General features: G+C 36.8%; 5 protein-coding genes and 1 pseudogene across 5 annotated transcripts; 3 read left to right on the top strand and 3 right to left on the bottom strand.

Annotated features, from left to right (window-relative positions):
* LOC104708202 (protein ATAF2-like) lies at window positions 9-1,416 on the top strand. Its single transcript, XM_010424721.2, has 3 exons — window positions 9-337; window positions 433-713; window positions 799-1,416. Exons 1-3 carry the CDS (start codon window positions 178-180, stop codon window positions 1,213-1,215), a joined length of 858 nt encoding a protein of 285 aa, XP_010423023.1. The 5' UTR covers window positions 9-177; the 3' UTR covers window positions 1,216-1,416.
* On the bottom strand, window positions 1,458-3,867 carry LOC104708201 (annotated as a pseudogene).
* LOC104708200 lies at window positions 3,702-4,955 on the top strand. The gene has a single exon (XM_010424720.2). The coding sequence runs from the start codon at window positions 3,800-3,802 to the stop codon at window positions 4,739-4,741; it is 942 nt and encodes a 313-aa protein (XP_010423022.1). The 5' UTR covers window positions 3,702-3,799; the 3' UTR covers window positions 4,742-4,955.
* On the bottom strand, window positions 6,129-8,828 carry LOC104708203. Its single transcript, XM_010424722.2, has 4 exons — window positions 8,543-8,828; window positions 6,693-7,803; window positions 6,526-6,600; window positions 6,129-6,436 (listed from the first exon to the last, which is right to left on the bottom strand). The coding sequence occupies exons 2-4, from the start codon at window positions 7,593-7,595 to the stop codon at window positions 6,317-6,319; spliced, it is 1,098 nt and encodes a 365-aa protein (XP_010423024.1). The 5' UTR covers window positions 7,596-7,803; window positions 8,543-8,828; the 3' UTR covers window positions 6,129-6,316.
* On the bottom strand, window positions 13,729-14,234 carry LOC104709868 (uncharacterized protein At1g43920, Chloroplastic-like). The gene is made up of 2 exons (XM_010426415.1): window positions 14,091-14,234; window positions 13,729-14,022 (listed from the first exon to the last, which is right to left on the bottom strand). Exons 1-2 carry the CDS (start codon window positions 14,232-14,234, stop codon window positions 13,729-13,731), a joined length of 438 nt encoding a protein of 145 aa, XP_010424717.1.
* Window positions 14,825-17,764, top strand: LOC104708204 (alternative NAD(P)H-ubiquinone oxidoreductase C1, chloroplastic/mitochondrial-like). The gene is made up of 10 exons (XM_010424723.2): window positions 14,825-14,991; window positions 15,306-15,499; window positions 15,602-15,697; window positions 15,779-15,845; window positions 15,935-16,118; window positions 16,254-16,347; window positions 16,504-16,716; window positions 16,799-17,146; window positions 17,241-17,317; window positions 17,393-17,764. The coding sequence occupies exons 1-10, from the start codon at window positions 14,946-14,948 to the stop codon at window positions 17,634-17,636; spliced, it is 1,563 nt and encodes a 520-aa protein (XP_010423025.1). The 5' UTR covers window positions 14,825-14,945; the 3' UTR covers window positions 17,637-17,764.

Genomic DNA, 19,222 nt, shown 5'->3' on the forward strand with positions numbered 1-19,222 from the left:
AAAAAAAATTCGGCGATTCTCGTCCTTATAAAACCTTCATCCCCTCACTCACATATCCTCGATTACAATCTTGAGCAAACCATAGAGAGAGAGAGAGAGAGCAAGAAGAAGAAGACAAAAAAAAACAAAACTCAGATTCATTAGTTGAAAAGAAGAAAGTAAAGCAAGAGAGAGAGAATGAAGGCGGAGCTAAACTTGCCGGCTGGATTCCGATTCCATCCAACAGACGAAGAGCTTGTGAAATTCTACTTGTGTCGGAAATGCGCATCGGAGGAGATCTCAGCTCCTGTTATCGCTGAGATTGATCTCTACAAGTTCAATCCTTGGGACCTTCCAGGTACTTACTTACATCTTAAACCATTTCCACATATTTTTTCGAGAGAATTCGTTGTTTAATTTTGAGATTTTTGTTGTTCTTCTTCTTATTTTCAGAGATGTCTCTGTACGGAGAGAAAGAGTGGTACTTCTTCTCACCTAGAGATCGGAAATACCCAAACGGTTCTCGTCCTAACCGGGCTGCTGGTACCGGTTATTGGAAAGCTACCGGAGCTGATAAACCGATTGGTAAACCCAAGACGTTGGGTATCAAGAAAGCTCTCGTTTTTTACGCTGGTAAAGCTCCTAAAGGGATTAAGACCAATTGGATCATGCACGAGTATCGTCTCGCTAATGTCGACAGATCAGCTTCTCTTCACAAAAAGAACAACCTACGAGTATGTTTTTTTCTTCAGCTTTTATCTTTTATGTTTCAATCTTCTCTAGAGATTCGGTATTAACTTCGTTTTCGTTACACAACAGCTTGATGATTGGGTTTTATGTCGAATATACAACAAGAAAGGAACCATGGAGAAGTATCTCCCTGCTGATGAGAAACCAAGGACCACGACATTGCCTGATCAATCATCATCTCCTTTTGATACTTCGGACTCGACTTACCCGACATTGCAAGAGGATGATTCGAGCAGTTCCGGTGGTGGCCACGGTCGCGTTGTGTCACCAGATGTTCGGGAGGTTCAGAGCGAGCCTAAATGGGGAGAGCTTGAGGATGCTTTGGAAGCTTTTGATACTAACTTGTTTGCTGGTTCCATGGAGTTGTTGCAGCCTGACGCTTTCGTCCCCCAGTTCTTGTATCAGCCTTCTGATTATTTTACTCCCTTCCAGGATCCACCTGAGCAGAAACCATTCTTAAATTGGAGTTTTACTCCACAGGGTTAAAACCGGAAGACTATAACTTGTTTGCCTGTACTGTTCTGATATGCCAGAGAGAAGAGTTTCATCTCAACTCATCCCTGGTTGTTAGTAGCGGAGAAAAAGATTGTAGAATGTTTATAGGTGTTAGCATCCATGTCTCATTATTAGTAGGCAAATTCTTGTTATTTCATGACAAATTTATATGAAAATATTCAAATTCTTCAAGATCTTTGCACTTATGTAGATAGAGATACTGATATAAAAGATGTAACCTAACCTTTACAAGAAAATTTTGAGGTTCATAATCTTAAGCGAGGGGATTTCCTCACTGCTGTTGTTCCTATGTCTCGGAGTCTTTTCATTCTCGTTTTCTTCACCTGTGGTTTCTTTTGTGAACAATGATCTCTTTCCTTCTGTTCAAGCTGTTTGGAGGTTTTTCCAGATCCATTAATCCCACAAGGAGTTTTCATCTTGGGATCCTCTTTGCAGACTCCTTTGCTTATTTCTTCGATCTTACCTCCTGGAGTTCAGTATATGGAACCACGGTTTCATCACGGGAATCGATGACCTCAGATAGCTGGCTTTGTATCTTTTGGGCAACCTTCCACAGTTCTCTGCAGCTTTCCTGTAGATATAGAAAATGCGACAACAGAAAGGGATCAGAACTAGTTTTTTCATCAGCTCAAAAGCACATCAGTGACATGAAGTAACAGGGGTTTTCGACCTCACCATTGATAGAGGCAAACAAGAAACATCATTAATTTCTGAAACATCTGTGTTCTGCTGGTCTTTCTCTCTGCACTGTTTCAGCATTTTCCTATATTTTTCCAACCCCGAAAGAGAAACATAAAAATCTTTAAGCTAATTCAAAGATGAGTAGAAAAGCAGGCAAAAAGAGATTGGGGCTTACTCTAGGGCAATGATATTGTTGCATGCTTCGGTTTGGCACTCCCAAAGTTTTTTATATGCTTCACTCTTCACTTCCACACATGCTTCTTTCATCGTGTTAGATGTCCTGCACAGTTTTGCTTTTCTCTGTTTTGTGCTTGTTTCCATTCTTTCTTCACCCGACTCTTCTACCAACACATCATTTTTCCCAACAACTACTTCATATAATTCACCTTCGTCACAGTTTGCTTCAATCTTACCTTCAGCCTCGCTATTCTCAAGAGCCACTTCTGGTTCGCCAGCAACTCCCTCTTTCCTAGGAGTTTCAACAGTCGAATCCCTTAAACCTGCTTTGACTCCATTATCTTCTGTGAGCCTTACTTCAATGACGTTAATGGCACAACATGCTTCACGTTGGAGGCTGGTTTGAGACTCAGTCAAACTCTGTTTCTCCACTGAATCAACCTTATGATCCACAGACTTCAAAATTTCAACACATTCTTCCTCGCTTTCGAGAGTCATAACCTCATTCCCAGCACGCTGATCATTACTTCTCGCTGTAATCACAGCGTTTTTTCTTCCAGCATCAGTGGAAACAACAGTATTATTCTTCTCTCCGGGGAGAGAGTAACAGTAGTTGTTGCAGTCACAGAGTATCTCTCTTTTCTCCACAAGCTTGGCTAGATGATGACTTAACAAACTCGTGTGAGCAAATGGCAAGTTCTTGTACTTGGACTTAATAAACTCAGATATTGCTTCTTCACGCGAGCCACCTTCTTCATTCAAATCCATGATAGCAACAAATATCATCTGAAACAAATTTATTATAGTCATAAGAACACAGCAGAAACAAGTATGATATGTGTGTGTGGTATATAGTTGCACATAATAGATGTCATAATTTCCATACATACAGCGGAATAAGTGGGATGATCAGGAGTACGGGATAAACACAGATCAAAGAGTTTCTTTTCAAAGAGTTTAGTCTCAGGAAGGGAGAAGCCTCTTGAATTCGCCAAATTCACCATAAAAGCTCTCAGATTCTCAACTTTTCTTTCATGTGCCTGTTCGTACACAAAAGTTGTTCATAGTTAACATTCAGATACAATGCATTAAACTATGGAATCGAGAAATCTATAGCTTATGAACAACTCAAACATTACATGATCGTACAAATAACAAACAGATCCATAAATTACAATCAGGAGACTCCTAATCACACAGTAATTACAACGTAATGATAAGATATAAATTAGTGATATGAAACCCAATTTAACGAAACCGAAACCCACAAAGACGTTGATAGATGCTGACGAACTAAGAAAAATCCTTGGAAAATAAGCGGAAGAGTAGAAAACTAGAATAAATTACATCGAAACGAAGGAGATAAAAAAGCAGGAGTTACACACCGTAGGCACTAATGTAGCAGAAGCCGCCATGGGAGAAGAAGCTCTGCAAGTGTACGCAGAGTCGGCGCTTAAACCCTGAAGGCGAGTGAGTTAAAGGAAGGAGAAACTTGCCATTAATGTGTTGGAGAACTTATATCAAATTAAACCGAATTAGACCGATCTAAACCAATCCCTATCCAAATCAAGTATTTTATTTGATTTAATCCGGCCGGTTATGTTTGGTTTCCGGTAAAAGCTACCCTAATGAGGAAATAAAAACAGCGCAACGAAGAAGACGAAGAGAGCGTGAAAAAAGATCAGAAACCAGAAAAATGCTTCCATTAAAGCTTGCTCGATCTCTTCTCCTCCACGAGACTCTCAATCTCACTCATAATTCCGGTGATACAAACGACGGTAAAGAAGAAGAAGAAGAAGAAGGAGAAACCAGCATCCGGCAAATCCTAAGCTCCTACAAGCAATCAAAAACCCGATCGAGATCCGAGAAGAAGAACACGAGAAATTCGAAAACCCCGTTGCTCTACTTCGTTCCAACACGGGAATTGATCTCAGACACTTACCGATTAGCCACAGTAGCAAGAGATCTAGGTATGGATTTGTACCCAACACCATCTCTCTCTCACATCATCTTCTCATTCCCGCCGCGTGAATCGAAATCACCGTCGCCGTCTCCTTTCTCTTCTTCTTCGCAACCTTCGACGTGGTCCTCTTCGGCGTCGCTGTCGTCGACTCTCTCGTGGTCACTTCCCAACGACGCGGTAATGCTCTCATTCCCATCTCTCTCCGCCTCATCACTCTCTCACCTCCGATCTTTCGTCTCCCTCTCCAACGGTCTCTTCAAACTCGTCTTCTCCGCCGCTTCCGCCGTGGAAACATCTTCTTCCTCTGCCTCGACATCCGGATCCGTTAGCAATTGGGACTGCTGCTCCGTTTCTCTCTTCTCGAGAATCGCCAACAAACGAATCGGATCGATGGAGAGCTTCTCGAACGCATTGGCTTCAAACGGATGGTCGATTTACAAGACGAAAGAGAATCATCATCCGTCGCCGGAGGAATCTACTAGTAGCAGCAATACCGGCGGGGGAGCGGTGTATCTGTTTAGGAAAGTGTATACGGGTCGGATCATGAACCGAGAAGGAAACGGGTCGTGTAGAGTAAGAGAGCTGAGACTTCCTCAATTGGATTTCAGGAACGCTCCTCTACGGATTCTACAGTATTTGATGTTGATGACTGATGATATCTTCTTCCTTGCGTAAATTTTGGTATTTTTTTTGTTTCTTCAATGTAATCTGATCTGTTTTAGGCATATGTATCTAAAATACAAATTTTAAAGATTTGACAACAACATTGAAATAGACTATAATTGGAAGTTCATAATGGTAGATTTATAGTCTAAGCAAGTCCATATGTGAATTGAATGACTGACTTGTAACAAAATTACACAACAATAAAGTTTTGACTCTTCTAGTACGTCTCCTTATAATATTTGTTTCTTCAACTTCCCCTCTTTAGACTTTCTTCTCTTTACTTATGGGCCTTTTCCTTTGGGCGATTTTGAGTGCGGTGAACCTGGTAACGATATGCTCAAGTTAAGTCGATTAGGTTCTCTAAAAAAAACTTATACATTGAATTCTGATGAGTATGTAAACACCCCGAAAAATTGAATCATAATTGTGGTGGAAATACAACTTATTCGAACTCATATAGCTTTGAATCACGGTTAAGAAATTTACTTATTGGTGGTGGACTTGCGGGAAACTCATTGGCGTATCCAGAATTAGGAACCCTGATAGGAGCTAGAACCAAAAAAAAAAAAGGTTAAACATTATGTAAGTGTTGGTACGTATGTATAAGGTCCATTTCTGGATCGCAAAAGTATATGAACTTAATAGAAAATTCCAATTAACTAAAATTTTTCTATGCTATGCTTTCCGCAACCATCAAAAACTCATACAATTAAACAAATCTTGCGTTAAGAGGTTTAAGTTTTTGTGTTCATTCAAAAGTATAAACACAAATAAAAACGCAAACGCAGACATTCAAAAGTATAAACACAAATAGTTGACACCCGTTTCTTTCGATAACAACAACGTATATTACAGCTTAAAACCATTGAACACAAGTTTAAATTATGCGTAGAGATGTTAAATACTAACGTGGGTGGGGGTAGCGTTTGGCCTCGGCGACACCAACTTGAGAAGAAAGACATAGAAGCAAAGATAGAAGAAGAACAATTACATATGAGTTCTCTTTACCCATTTCTAACTTGATTGTCTTTGGTACATTAATTGCATGGAATGGTATTTATAGACACAGAAATATAATATTAGAGCATCGGACTCAACTCACCCAGCTAAATTCCAATTTAACGCGCCTTTACCTTAGCACTGACTAACGACTCTATATCGGCCACTCTTTCTTTTGCTATCCAACAAATGCTCAAGACTTTGAAGTCCATTTCTTGTTTTTAGATAAAGGGTCTAATCTAACAGTTCCAAACACAATTTGCTAGTTATCTAGTTAATCTTCAAAGTAGAACACAGTATTTGTAGTGTTTTTTTCCTTCTGTTAATTAAACTTTCTTTGAAAATTACATATGCAAACCCAACCACACAAAAATAAAAGAAATGCAAGACAACATGGTTGTGGGGTGGAAAAATTTGCTAATATATCATCTTCATTCAGTTTCCTTTCTTCTTTTTTAGTCTTTGTTTTTATAAGAGTAAATTAATTGTACATTTTGTGTCTCAAAAGAGAATAACGTAAATGATATTGACAGAGACCAAAAAAGAGTAGTAAGTAACACGAGGATAAGGGTGATGAAGAATTTATCATGTGGAAGAGTGAGAAGCGTGTGAACGTGAAGCCCAAATGCCAAACACAAGAAACCAGAAGACGAACAAGATTGCCCAGTAACGTGCTGGTCCGTACCTGATTCTTGTCAGCACGACCTGTTTGTTGTAACACAAGTTTTCAATTTAGTTTTTCTCATTCATCATTTATGTGTTCAGGAACAAAAGAAAATGAATCTTTCACTTACGAATCTGAAGAAGATGACTACTGTTAAAGCACAGAGACCACCGAGAAGTATGTGCAGTCCACTCTTTGCAGTTCTCTGTGCAAAGGTTTTTAAAAATATCATCGTATCAGCCTTTCACATTCTAAACACAGAGGACTATATGGGACAAATCAAAGTGTGATCAGTACCTTTCCAACACGAGGAGCAATGAGCCAAGCCAAAGTAACTGTGAGTAATCCGGTAGCGAGTAGTATTCCGGTACCTTCAACCGCCCATTTAGTCGCACGGCTTTCCATAGGCAAGATATCAAAGTTTACTACACCCAAAGGTTGTTCAGATGTAACCTGAGAAGAACCCGCCCCCGCAGCAGCTGAATTACTACTATTGTTGTTGTTATTGTTAGAACAATGAGGACCAAACCATAACGAAATCTCACTAAGCCGTTGCCTTCGAATGGCTGCAACTGCATCAGGATCAATCCCTGAAGAACTCGTGTTGTTATTAACCGCTACAGGATTCGGATCTCCATCAGCTGTTCTTTCTCTTAGCGCTGCGTAATCTTTCAAGGAGATTACCACTTTGTTGAAATCAACTGTTCTTATATTCTCTGCGGTTTTACCGCATATTTCACAAACTGTTGATCCGTGGTTGACGAACCATTTCAATGCACAAGCGTAGTGTACCAAAGCGAGATCGTTTTTGCAAGAACATCCGAGTTCTAGCAACGTATCTCGATGCTGCCACGCACCCATTTCAATATCTTCGTTAGAGCAAACGAAAACTTCTCCATCGGGACTTATCAGTTCGATGAATCCACTAGATTTGACAACAGAGCTTTTCTGATCAACAACGGTTTCTTCACCGGCATTGCTTTTACAAGGATCTGAAACAGGAGGAGTGATACCCAAAAACCCTAAAGCAGCGTCTCCTCTTCTATCGGATTCTGAACATTGGCACACACGGCAAGTTGGTAAACCCGTGTCTTTGTCTGAACTGTAACGTGGTGCCTCATGTTCTTCGTTCTTGATAGGTGGAGAACCGTGATCACTGACTCCACAATTATTAGTCTCCAACTGATTCTCTTTACCCATCAAATCCAAAAGCAACCAAAACTGAGATTTTCTTCAAAACACCACTAAAACCATATATCTCCAAAATCAAGCTCCTTTACAGCCCACCTCCTTGTACACAATTATACTCCACAGACATAGAAAATAATACCTTTTGACAACTCAAGAACAAGTTTGCCCCATCTAACAAAGGACCTTCACAGGATCTATACGAGAAGACACAAAGCTTCTGCAGTTGCAAACATACAAAACCACCAGATTTAGCATAATCTCGAAACAGGTATTGAGATTATACAACAAAATGAAAACATATGTAAAGACAAGAACACAAAGGAGAGTCAAGAAACATGACAGGAAGCAAAACACAGAAAAAAAAAAATATGGAATCAAGCTTAAAGAAGTATCAAGAAGTTTTGTCTGTACCACACAAATGAAAGAAACGTCTAACAAGAGGCGAATAAGACGTAGCAACTATAATATATTAGTAAGATCAAACCAACCTATCAGATCAAGAGAAAAACCACTACTAAAAAAGACATCACATAGAAAAGATGTCTGCAAATCAAAAAGATTGAATTTTTTTAATATGTAGATTGTAACGGAAAAGATATCAATAATGAATAAGAAGAAGACACCATTAACTCTATAATACTAAAAAAAAAAGCTTCAAACAAGGATTCCACCAAACTCCCACTGATGAATAAAGAAATTAAAGATTTAAAAAAAAAAAACTTATTAAGACCCAAAAAAAAAAAATCGTCACTTTCATAGAGGGTTGCTCTCCTTCATGAGTTATATATATATACACACTGCTTCCTCAAAACATTAGTGATCTCTTAAACTTTATACAGAATTACAGAACAAAAGCAAAAGGGTAATAATAAAAAAAAAAGATCTGCAATTGCCAGTAACAAGATCAAAACACAAGCTTTCGAGTATTGCAAGAAACAATACTAATAAAGTAGTACCTCCGGAGAATCTGGATAGAGATCGATTGATGATGATACAGAACAGAAAATAGTAAGAAGAAGCGAGAGAATCAAGGCTCTTCCAAAAAAAGTAACCCAATGCGTAATCTATCTATCTATCAATCTCGGTGGCCTAAAAGTAAGGGAATTTGGGAATTAGGTATTGGGATTTATCAAAGGAAAGATAGAAATCTCATCCTTGTCTGAACAAAGGGAGCTTCCGTTTCAGATTTTTTTGTTTTTTTTTTCCTTTTTTTTTGATGTTGTTGTTGTTCGACTGTTTTTTTTTTTCTTTCTTTCTTTTTATTTTATTTTGCTTTTCTAATCTATTTTACTTTTTTTTTTTTTGGTTTGTTAACAGATGTAAAAGCGATTTAGTTTCTCTCTTCTTTTTGCCACTAACACCAACCATTCATATCCTGAAAAGTGTAGATTGTTCTTTTTCTTTGTGTAGTTTTTTCATTTTTTTTTACACATTAAAAAGAAAAAAAACTGTTCAGATTCCCACTCCAGTTTTGCCTTGGGAATCTGATCTTTCAAATTCACCATACTCTTAAAAATTTGACGTGTCACAAGAACTCAAATCAGTAGCGAGGTTACTGTAATGTTGACTAGAGAGAAAAGCGTATAAAGCGGTAAGGATTAGTTAAACCAGTAGCTAAACGAGAATAATTATGACTTTGGGTGGGTCAAAAAATCAAAATTTGGTACATAATAATGTTTTTTTTTCTTTTCAAGATATTGTTGAATAACAGAATTATGAAATATTTGGGAAAAAAGTTGGTAGCTACTTGGAGTAAGCTCCAACACATATTTATGTTTACATATACAGACAATTTAAATGTACGCTTAACTACTTGAATTATCAATATTACATAACGACATGGGTAAACTTATAAAGGTTATGTGTAAAGTACTATAATCATAGCTTCCGATATAGTTCCGGTCAGTGGCGGATCCAGAAAATTATTTTATTCGGGATAATAATATTAAATTATTATTTATTATTTTTTTTAAATAAAATTATATCAGTTAAAAATATTTGATTAGTTTCAAGTTAATATAAGTAACAAAATTTTGTTTTATTAATAGAATATGGTCTTGTTAACATAGGAAATATAAACAAAATTAAGTTTTTGTATTGTATTTGTAGAATATTTTAATATTATACACAACACAAAAAGTATATCTAAGAAGAAAATAGGATAATGGGGGCAATAAAAAATATTTTAACAGGGGCATACTTAAAAACTCATGTAAAATAACATTAATCTGAAAAATTTAACCGTGACAAGTGCCCCAGTTTACCGTAATGTACGTCCGCCCTTGGTTCCGGTGTACGGTGCGGTGGAATCCAGTACCGGCGATTTGGTCCGTTATGACCCAATTACATTTTCTGACCCAATTTGTTTTTATTAAACCGGGTCCAATTAATTAAGACCGAACCGATCCAATTAAAAAAAAAATCTCAGTGTAAAAATGTTAAACACTCAAACCCGATATCATAATTTCCATTTACGATTTCACCTAAAAAAAAAAAATTCACTCTTTACCTAGGGTTCTTCGGAGTAGAAGAAGGAAACACTCGAATTGGTTGTGAATCAAACTCGAATCTCGTTACAATGAGGTATGATATCTGGATTTCGACTTTAATCTGGTGTCTGATCTGAAATCGCGAGATTAGGGTTTCAAATCTAAAATCGCGAGATGAGGGTTTCTGCAGTTTGGTACTTATTTGGGGATTTTTTCTGGGTTTTTCTTCGGGATTTATTATGGGTTTTTGTTGGGGATATATAGTGTGAACAATTGACATCTGCTTTTCACACAGGACAAATCGTGGTTTGTCGAGTAGTTATAGATTATCGGTTACTGTTTTTTTCTCTTGGTTACTGTTGTTTTTTCGAGTTGTTAAAGATTAATGTTTTCCTTTGTAACAAGTTGTGGGGTCGATTTCAAGGTGTTTAGATAGAAAACAAAGATGACTTTGTCCTTGTCGGGTTCATGTAGAATATTGTAGTCGGTTATTTGTATTTTGATAGTATTTTTATTTTATTATTTGTAGCCATTGTTTAATATAAGTTGTTGAACTGATAAATGTTATTTTATGTGTTTTGCAGTAACGAGGAACTTGTGAAAGTGAATTGCCATCATTCTGGGCAATTTAAAGAAGCAAATGGTGTGTCTGATTACATTGATGGAGTGCTTGACGTGTTTGAAATGCATCATGATGATATCTTCAAAACTGTGATAGCCTTGAAGTTGCTTGAAAAAAATATCGAGCTTGGGAGAATGTGGTACAAGCTACCATTTGAAGATTTAGCAGATAAGCATCCTCTTTGAGAAGATGTTGAAGCGAATAGTAAGAAGATGCAATCAGCAAGGCGTTGGATGAGAGAGCTGGACGTGTATGTTGAGCAACCAGTTCGTTATTCGCTAATAGGGAATGGCGAAGCAATTCTTGATGAGAATCTGAGTGATGGAGAAGGCGATCCAGAGTACGAACCTGAAGGTGAGACGGATGATGAGGCTATTGATGACGAAGATGGTTTGTCTGAAAATCCAGAATCTGATGAAGAAGATGAGGTTGGTGAAGCGGATATAGAAGTCTTTAACCATGACAATTACGAAGAACAAATTCCAGATGAAGATGAAGTCTACCCTGCAACTGATGACTCTTCTGGTGATGAAGAAGAACAAGCAGAGAGGTTGGTAAAACGAAATTTACCTGATGGTGTGTTCAGCTTGAGACAAGTTTTTGCTAGTGGTCAGGACTTTAAGGACAATGTGATCCGCTATGTACTGAAGACAAGGCGCAATGTAGTGTTTGATAGATGGGAGAGAATTGCACTTGGTGCAAGGTGTAAGGGAAAAGGCTGCGGATGGCAAATATATTTCTCAATAGAGAACCCGATACAGAAATGGATGGTTAAAACGTTCTATGATGAGCATCAATGTCATCCTGTTAGGCGATGTGAGATAATAAGTAGTCTTGTGGTTGCTGACTTGTTTCTTGAAGACATAAGAAGAGATCCTGAGATGAGTGCTCCTGAAATCAAAGATGAGATGAAAAGGAGGTACAACATCATCATTACACCTTCACAGTCACAATCCGCAAGAAGGAGGGCATTTAGCAAGCTGCAAGATGAATGCAATGCCCAATTTTCAAGACTTCGAGACTATTAGTACCAACTCACCAAGTAAGTAAATACTTTGTGGAATTTAAATCGAAGGTGTAGATAAATGGTTATTAACGATTGCCTTTTACGTCCAGGACAATGCCTAGTTCAACAGTGGAGATCAATACAAGAACTAGAGATGATGGTTTAGATGAATTTTATCAGATTTACATATGTTTCGAGCCGCTGAGGACGTCATGGAAGAAGAACTGTAGACCAATTATTGGGTTGGATGGGACATTCTTGAAGCACAACATCCAGGGAACATTGCTTACCCCTGTTGGAAGGGATCCTAACAAACAGATCTATCCTATAGCTTTAGCGGTAGTAACAGGGGAGAACCATGACAACTGGGAGTGGTTCATTCACAAGCTTAAGGTGGACTTGGATTTGGGAAATGGTGAAAACATTACCATGATTTCTGGCATGCACACAAGCATAATTCATGGTATGGCACTGGAGTTACCAAAGGTAGAACACCGAGCTTGTGCTAGGCACATCTACGCCAATCTTAAAAAGGATCACAAATCTGACACCCTGAAGCCACTTTTCTGGAGAGTAGCTAGCAGTTACAATGAAGCTGATTTTCGGACTAACTTGGTTGTATTCAGGGAGATGGATCCGAGAGCTTGTGATGATCTGCTGAAGAAAGATCATCAGAAATGGTGTAGGGATTTCTTTAGGGTTGGTTCTAGCTGTGGTGACACACACAACAATCACACAGAGTCATACAATAGGACATTGAAGAAGGCAAGGAAGAAACCTTTTGTAGAGATGTTGGAGCTGGTAAGAAGAGATGTGATGCAAAGGATTGCAAAAAGGTTTCAGATACCTGAGAAGGGGACTGCAAAGTACACAAAGAAAGCAAGGAAAGAGGTGGAGAAGTCATGTGATGAGGCTCACAACTGTTACTCTCTTTCAAGTACAGGAGGAAAATATGAGATTATGGAATTTGGTACTGGATTTTGTGTGACATTGTCTAAAAGGGAGTGTGCATATAGGAAGTGGGATTTAACCGGAATTCCTTGCCGTCATGCTGTTTGTGAAATCAGAGAGAACTGTTAAGAAGTTGATGACTACATTTCTGATTACTATTTGACCAAAAAATGGAAAGATGATTATCGTAGAGGTTTAACTCCGGTTAATGGAACTAAATTTTGAGAGGAAAGAGGAGGGAGAAAAATTTATGGACCGCCTTACAAGCCCCCTCCAGGAAGACCTAAGGGAAAAACAAGGATCAAAGGTTTGCATGAATCACCAACTAAAAATAAGAATAAGTTTAAAGTTGGTAGAAAAGGAAGAATAACTCATTGTGGTTTATGTGGTGGGGCTGGACATAATTCAAGAAAATGTCCTAAAGAGGTATTTCCAATCAGTCCAGTCTTTACATGATTAGCATATATGTTTCATTTTGGTTTTAACTCTATTTATGACTTCCTTGGTAGTCTGACGAAAGTCGGGCAAAGAGAAGGAAGCTTAATGAAGATGCTCGAAATGCAGCTCAACTTCAAGCTCAAGATGAAGCAGAAATGGAACTTGCAATGATCGCTCAAGAGGAAGCTGGAACATCGGTTCAAGTGGAAGCAGAAGTTCAAGATGTGTCTTCGACTGCACCATAAGGATCTCAACTCTATTGATGTGTTTTGCTGATGAAAACATTGCGGTTAAAACTCTATTCTGTGTCACTTGTTGTTTTGTCCCTTTTTGAAGGATTTGTGACAAAGGATAGAGTTTTCGGTTATGTATTATGGTCGATGCTTTTGTGAAAAAAACAAATTTGATTACGCTATGTATTTTGTATTTGGTCCATGTTTCTGTGACAGAGAATTGGGATTCGACTTTTTAATGTATTTGAATGATGTTTTTTTTAGGCTATGTCTTTTGGTTCAAGCAGGAATGACTAAGAAAAACTTTGATTCCACATCGAAGTTGGAACCATACCAACAAGGTCTTACAAACCTTACAAACATAGACATAGCCAATATACCCAAATACTGACAATTACTCTAATCAAACACACTTGCTCATTTCACATCGGCCAAATATAATGGTTCCAACGGCAAATACAAGCAATCCAGTTAACGATGTGATGATCAAACGTTGCCTATAGATGACCTTTCCCGAATCTTCTAAATGCTTCTCCAGATCACTACGAAGTTCCACAATTGTTATCTTGAGTTGATATATCACTCTTTCCTTTTCACGATTTTCAGCTACAACTTGAATTAAAGCGTTTCGCGGCCACCCTTTCACCTCTTCTTGATCAAACCACTTAAAGTATTTGCAGTGCTCAGTTCCACCATCCTACAAAGATTACAAAACACTATAAACTTGCCAATTTTCAATCAATCGCCATAAAAACACACACATACCTTGTACAATTGACATCCGAAAAACCTTCTGCCAGGATTTTTTTCAGTCTTTGATGTGAAGATCTTTGCTGGCAATCCACAATCACACTTCTTCAGAATTCCAGAAGATCTACTCATACTAGATGAATCCGTGCTTAAATCCATCTCTATCCTCAAATCGACCTAGATGAATTCTGTCTACTCCGAAGAACCCTAGGTAAAGAGTAACGTTTTTTTTTTAAAGGTTAAATCGTGAAATGATATCGGATTTGGGTGTTTAACATTTTTACACTGAGATTTTTTTTTTTAATTGGATCGGTTCGGTTTTAATTAATTGGGTCCGGTTTAATAAAAACAAACCGGGTCAGAAAATGTAATTGGATCATAATGGACCAAATCGCCGGTACCGGATTCCGCCGCACCATACACCGAAACGGTATCAGAAGCTATGGTTATGGTGCTCTACACATAACCTCTATAAGTTTACCCATATCGTTATGTAATATTGATAGTTCAAGTAGTTAAGGGAACATTTAAATTGTCTGTATGTGTGAGCATGTGTTGGAGCTTACTCCAAATAGCTGCCAAACATTTTTCCAAATATTTGACTGTATCTTCATTTTTTGGTGATTTTTACCGCGGTGTATATATATTTTAACCGAATCGCATTTTTGATAATCGCAAGTTTATAACGCTAGTCTCAACCGCGTAATTTTTGGCGGTAGGAGCGTTTTCTTCTTTTATAGTCGACACACCTAACAATTGTACAAATTGGGTGAGAGCGTGGAACCCAAAACATCCATAAGAAAACGAGAAGCCTCAAATCACTTTCCATCTCCGGCACACCTTCCGGCGACATAAATTTGTCACCAATCAATGGCCGTTCTCTCCTCCGTATCTTCTCTCTTACCCTTCTCTAGTTGTACGTTCTTCTTCTCCTCAACTCAGTTTGGTTATATTCTTTGTCTCTTTGTTCTACTCTGAATTGTCGAATCCATTCCCTGATTGGGTTTTTTTGCCGGTCAATTATAAAAATTTAAATCAAAGTGTGAAACTTTTGATAGCTTGATTAGTGTCAAGAAAGATGGTTCGATTTGATGATCTCTGTGTAGAATCAACCTTTTTGAGAAGACCCTTATGCTTCCTTTGCTTACTTCAGTTCCAAATTCTACTGCTTTCTCTAGTCTAAAGATGAAAGATTGAAACTTTTGGTGTTATTTCTTAAATGTGTTTCAGATGGGGCAAATAGACTAACTACTAAAGCCTCTTTAGCTTCGATAACTTCTGGGTTCAATCTCTCTTCTCGTTGGAACTCAACCAGAAACCCCTCTAGGTTACATCTTTCCAGAGCAGTGACAATCAACAGTGGTAACACAGAGGTTTCTGAGAATGAAACAGCTCCAAGGACTTACGCATGGCCTGATAACAAGGTGCATACCTCTCTAGAACGATGTATGAGATTTCTATGTATCGGAGATTCCACAACTTAATGAATGTAAAAGCTCTCTCTCTCTCTCTCTCTCTCTTTACAGAGGCCAAGGGTGTGCATTTTAGGTGGCGGGTTTGGAGGATTGTACACAGCTTTGAGATTAGAGTCGCTTGTGTGGCCTGATGACAAAAAACCCCAGGTGATGTTTATGCTACTTCAAGCAATCTGTTGCATAGTATCTATGTTTTGAATACATTGTAATGTTCTATGTATATATCAGGTGGTTTTGGTTGACCAATCCGAACGTTTTGTGTTCAAGCCCATGTTGTATGAACTTCTCTCTGGAGGTAAAGTTTAGTTTCTTTATGCTCGACTAATCGTTGATACTTTTGTTTTTGTGTGTGTTGATTTATTGTCCAGCTCTTTTGATCTGCAGAAGTTGATGTGTGGGAGATTGCTCCTCGTTTCTCGGATTTGCTTACAAACACGGGGATCAAATTTCTCCGAGATAGAGTTAAAACATTGCTTCCTTGTGACCATGTAGGAGTGAATGGGTCTGAAAGTTTCATTACTGGAGGAACCGTCTTGCTCGAAAGTGGTTTTAAAATTGAATACGATTGGTACTATGTTTTACACAATCCCCATAAACTCAATGCAATCTATCTCATCTCTCTTGTCTCCAAACTCTAGTTGTGTGTGATGCAATGCACTTAACTTAGAGATTTGTACTCATTATCTTTCTTTTCTACAGCCAGGTTGGTTCTTGCTCTTGGCGCTGAATCTAAACTCGATGTTGTTCCCGGCGCAATGGAGTTAGCTTTCCCATTCTACACTCTTGAAGATGCTATTGTAAGAGTTAGGAGTGCTTCAGATTTTTTGGTTTATGAAACATGGAAACTGATTTTGTCGGGTTGATATGGTTGGTTTTTGCTATGGTTCAGATTGGTTAAACTGAATTGTACACTCTTTTTTGACTAAATCGTGACTGTCATTATGCTATTGCAGAAGCTTAACGAAAAGCTGAGTAAATTGGAGAGGAAGAATTTTAAAGACGGCTCTGCCATAAAAGTAGCTGTTGTTGGCTGTGGTTATGCAGGAGTAGAGTTGGCTGCGACCATATCAGAGAGACTGCAAGATCGTGGAATAGTGCAGTCCATAAATGTATCAAAGAATATACTAACATCAGCCCCTAATGGGAACAGGGAGGCGGCTATGAAGGTACACTTTCATTACAATTGCATCCTCCATTTGACTAGACAGAGTAAAAAGATGGTAATAGTATCCTTTGGATTGTGGTTAGGTCCTTATGTCGAGAAAAGTTCAGTTACTCTTGGGCTACCTTGTTAAATCCATAAAGAGAGCAAGCGACTCAGAAGAAGATGAAGGATATTTGTTAGAGCTTCAGCCTGCAGAAAGAGGATTAGAGAGTCAAACTATTGAAGCGGATATAGTGTTATGGACAGTCGGTGCTAAGCCTTTGCTTACAAAATTAGAACCCTCGGGTCCCAATGTCCTTCCTCTCAATGCTAGAGGACAAGCAGAAACAGACGAGACACTCCGTGTTAAAGGACATCCACGGATCTTTGCATTAGGTGATTCTTCTTCTTTAAGAGAGTCGAATGGAAAGCTTCTTCCTACAACAGCTCAGGTGAGAAAATAAAAAAGTATAAACAATTTACAATTCTATCACATTCATGCTTTAGAAACTGAATCAGAGTGACATGGAATCCAAAAAATTTCAGGTTGCTTTTCAAGAAGCAGACTTTGCTGGCTGGAATATATGGGCAGCCATAAATAACAGACCTTTATTACCATTCAGGTAAAACTAATAGACTTTTTACTGGTCTGTGTATCTGAAAACAGAACTTTAAAGCTCTGTTAAATCTCTTTACAGGTTTCAGAACCTAGGTGAGATGATGACTCTTGGAAGATATGATGCTGCTATTTCGCCAAGTTTTATTGAAGGGCTTACACTCGAAGGTCCAATTGGTCACGCAGCAAGAAAACTGGCGTATTTGATTAGACTACCAACTGATGAACACCGGCTCAAGGTCGGAATCAGTTGGTTTGCTAAATCTGCTGTTGATTCAATTGCTTTACTTCAAAGCAATCTAACCAAGGTATTATCTGGTTCGTGATCTCTCTGTCTGTCATGCTCTGGAGATTAAATCGTTGTTGTATGAAAGACAAAATTGTTACTTTGTATCCTTTATTGGAAAATCATTGTATCAATGTTATTTAACCAATCAACTTTGCACATTTACTTCTTCATCCAAGTGAATTTCGATTTTGACATAAGAATACAAATATGTTATAGTGCTAGGAGTACATAGCTCCCGTTATTCTTCTTGTCAATAAAATTTGGTAAAAAGTTGTATGAAAGAGTGGTTCTAAGTTCTAACAATATATTCATACACACATCCTCCTTTTCTTCTTAAATATATAACAGTTTACAGACATATATAAATGATCATGTATCATATTTGTAAAAAAAAAAAAAAAAAAAAAAAAAAAAAAAAAACTCCAATTTGTTCATATTTGAGTATAAGCTAAGATTTATCAAAATATAGTCGTTCGATATAAATTTTTTAGACGGCAAATGCATCTTAGATTTTCTTAAATAAATGCAAGTATTATTTCATCCCCTTTATAATAAAACAGAAGTACACAACATTGTTTTGTAAACTATATAATTTTAATAAGTTGGTTACAAATATGTTATAAATTAATTGGTTACAAGTTAAATAGTGGGTGCAACCTAATTTATTTTCGGAAGATTTTATTACTAGAGCACGTTGTTTCCAAAAATCGTAAAGATGATATTCTAAAGAATCAATTTATATCATCTAACTTACCATATTAATTTTCTTTATTAAATTATTCATCAAAGAAAATCCTTTGATATCTAACTTAACATATTAATTTGTTAATTATCATTACATTTCATATCTCATTTTTATATATGAGTCTATTTTGTGAAACAAATAAATTATCATATTATTTATTATAATTAAAAAATAGTTTTATTTCTGGATATATCATAAGTTGAATTTTAAAAAACAAATCTAAGTTGTCCAATCTATAAAATATTCAAGTTTTAGTAATATTATTCCTTAAAAAATAATATCTATTGAATTAAAAAATTTACTAAGTAACGGGTCAAAATTTGAATATTTAAATTCAATTTCATATTTTTTTGTTGAATTTTATAATTTAATATTATATAATAAACGTTAAATAATTTATTTTGAATTATTTTAAAAATATTAAAACTTGATATAAAAGTTAGAAACTATAAACACTCTAAATTGATTTGTTATAGCAATATCAATAATATGTCACTAGAATATGAAATAATTTAAAGAAACCAAGTATATTAAAAAAAAAGTATAACAATATATTAAATTACTCATAATATAATAACTCACTTTTTAAAAACCAAATTTACAAAATTATGTTTTATAATGACATTCAAGTCATGATGTAGAATATACATTGTTGAAATAACTTCACATAAATAAACTAATACAACATATTAAAATTTTATTTTAAAATATAAAATATACAAAATTTTGTATAAAATAAAATTTAACAAGTGTTATAGCACGAGTCCTTATTTAGAATCATTAACAATATAAAATTTACAAAAAATTGTCTTTTTTCAAGCCATCATATTTAGTGTATGATTTTATTACATATTATTTTATTCAAAAAAACTTTAAAA

The sequence above is a fragment of the Camelina sativa genome, chromosome 8 (genome assembly GCF_000633955.1).
Source record: "Camelina sativa cultivar DH55 chromosome 8, Cs, whole genome shotgun sequence".
Taxonomy (NCBI): Eukaryota; Viridiplantae; Streptophyta; class Magnoliopsida; order Brassicales; family Brassicaceae; genus Camelina; species Camelina sativa.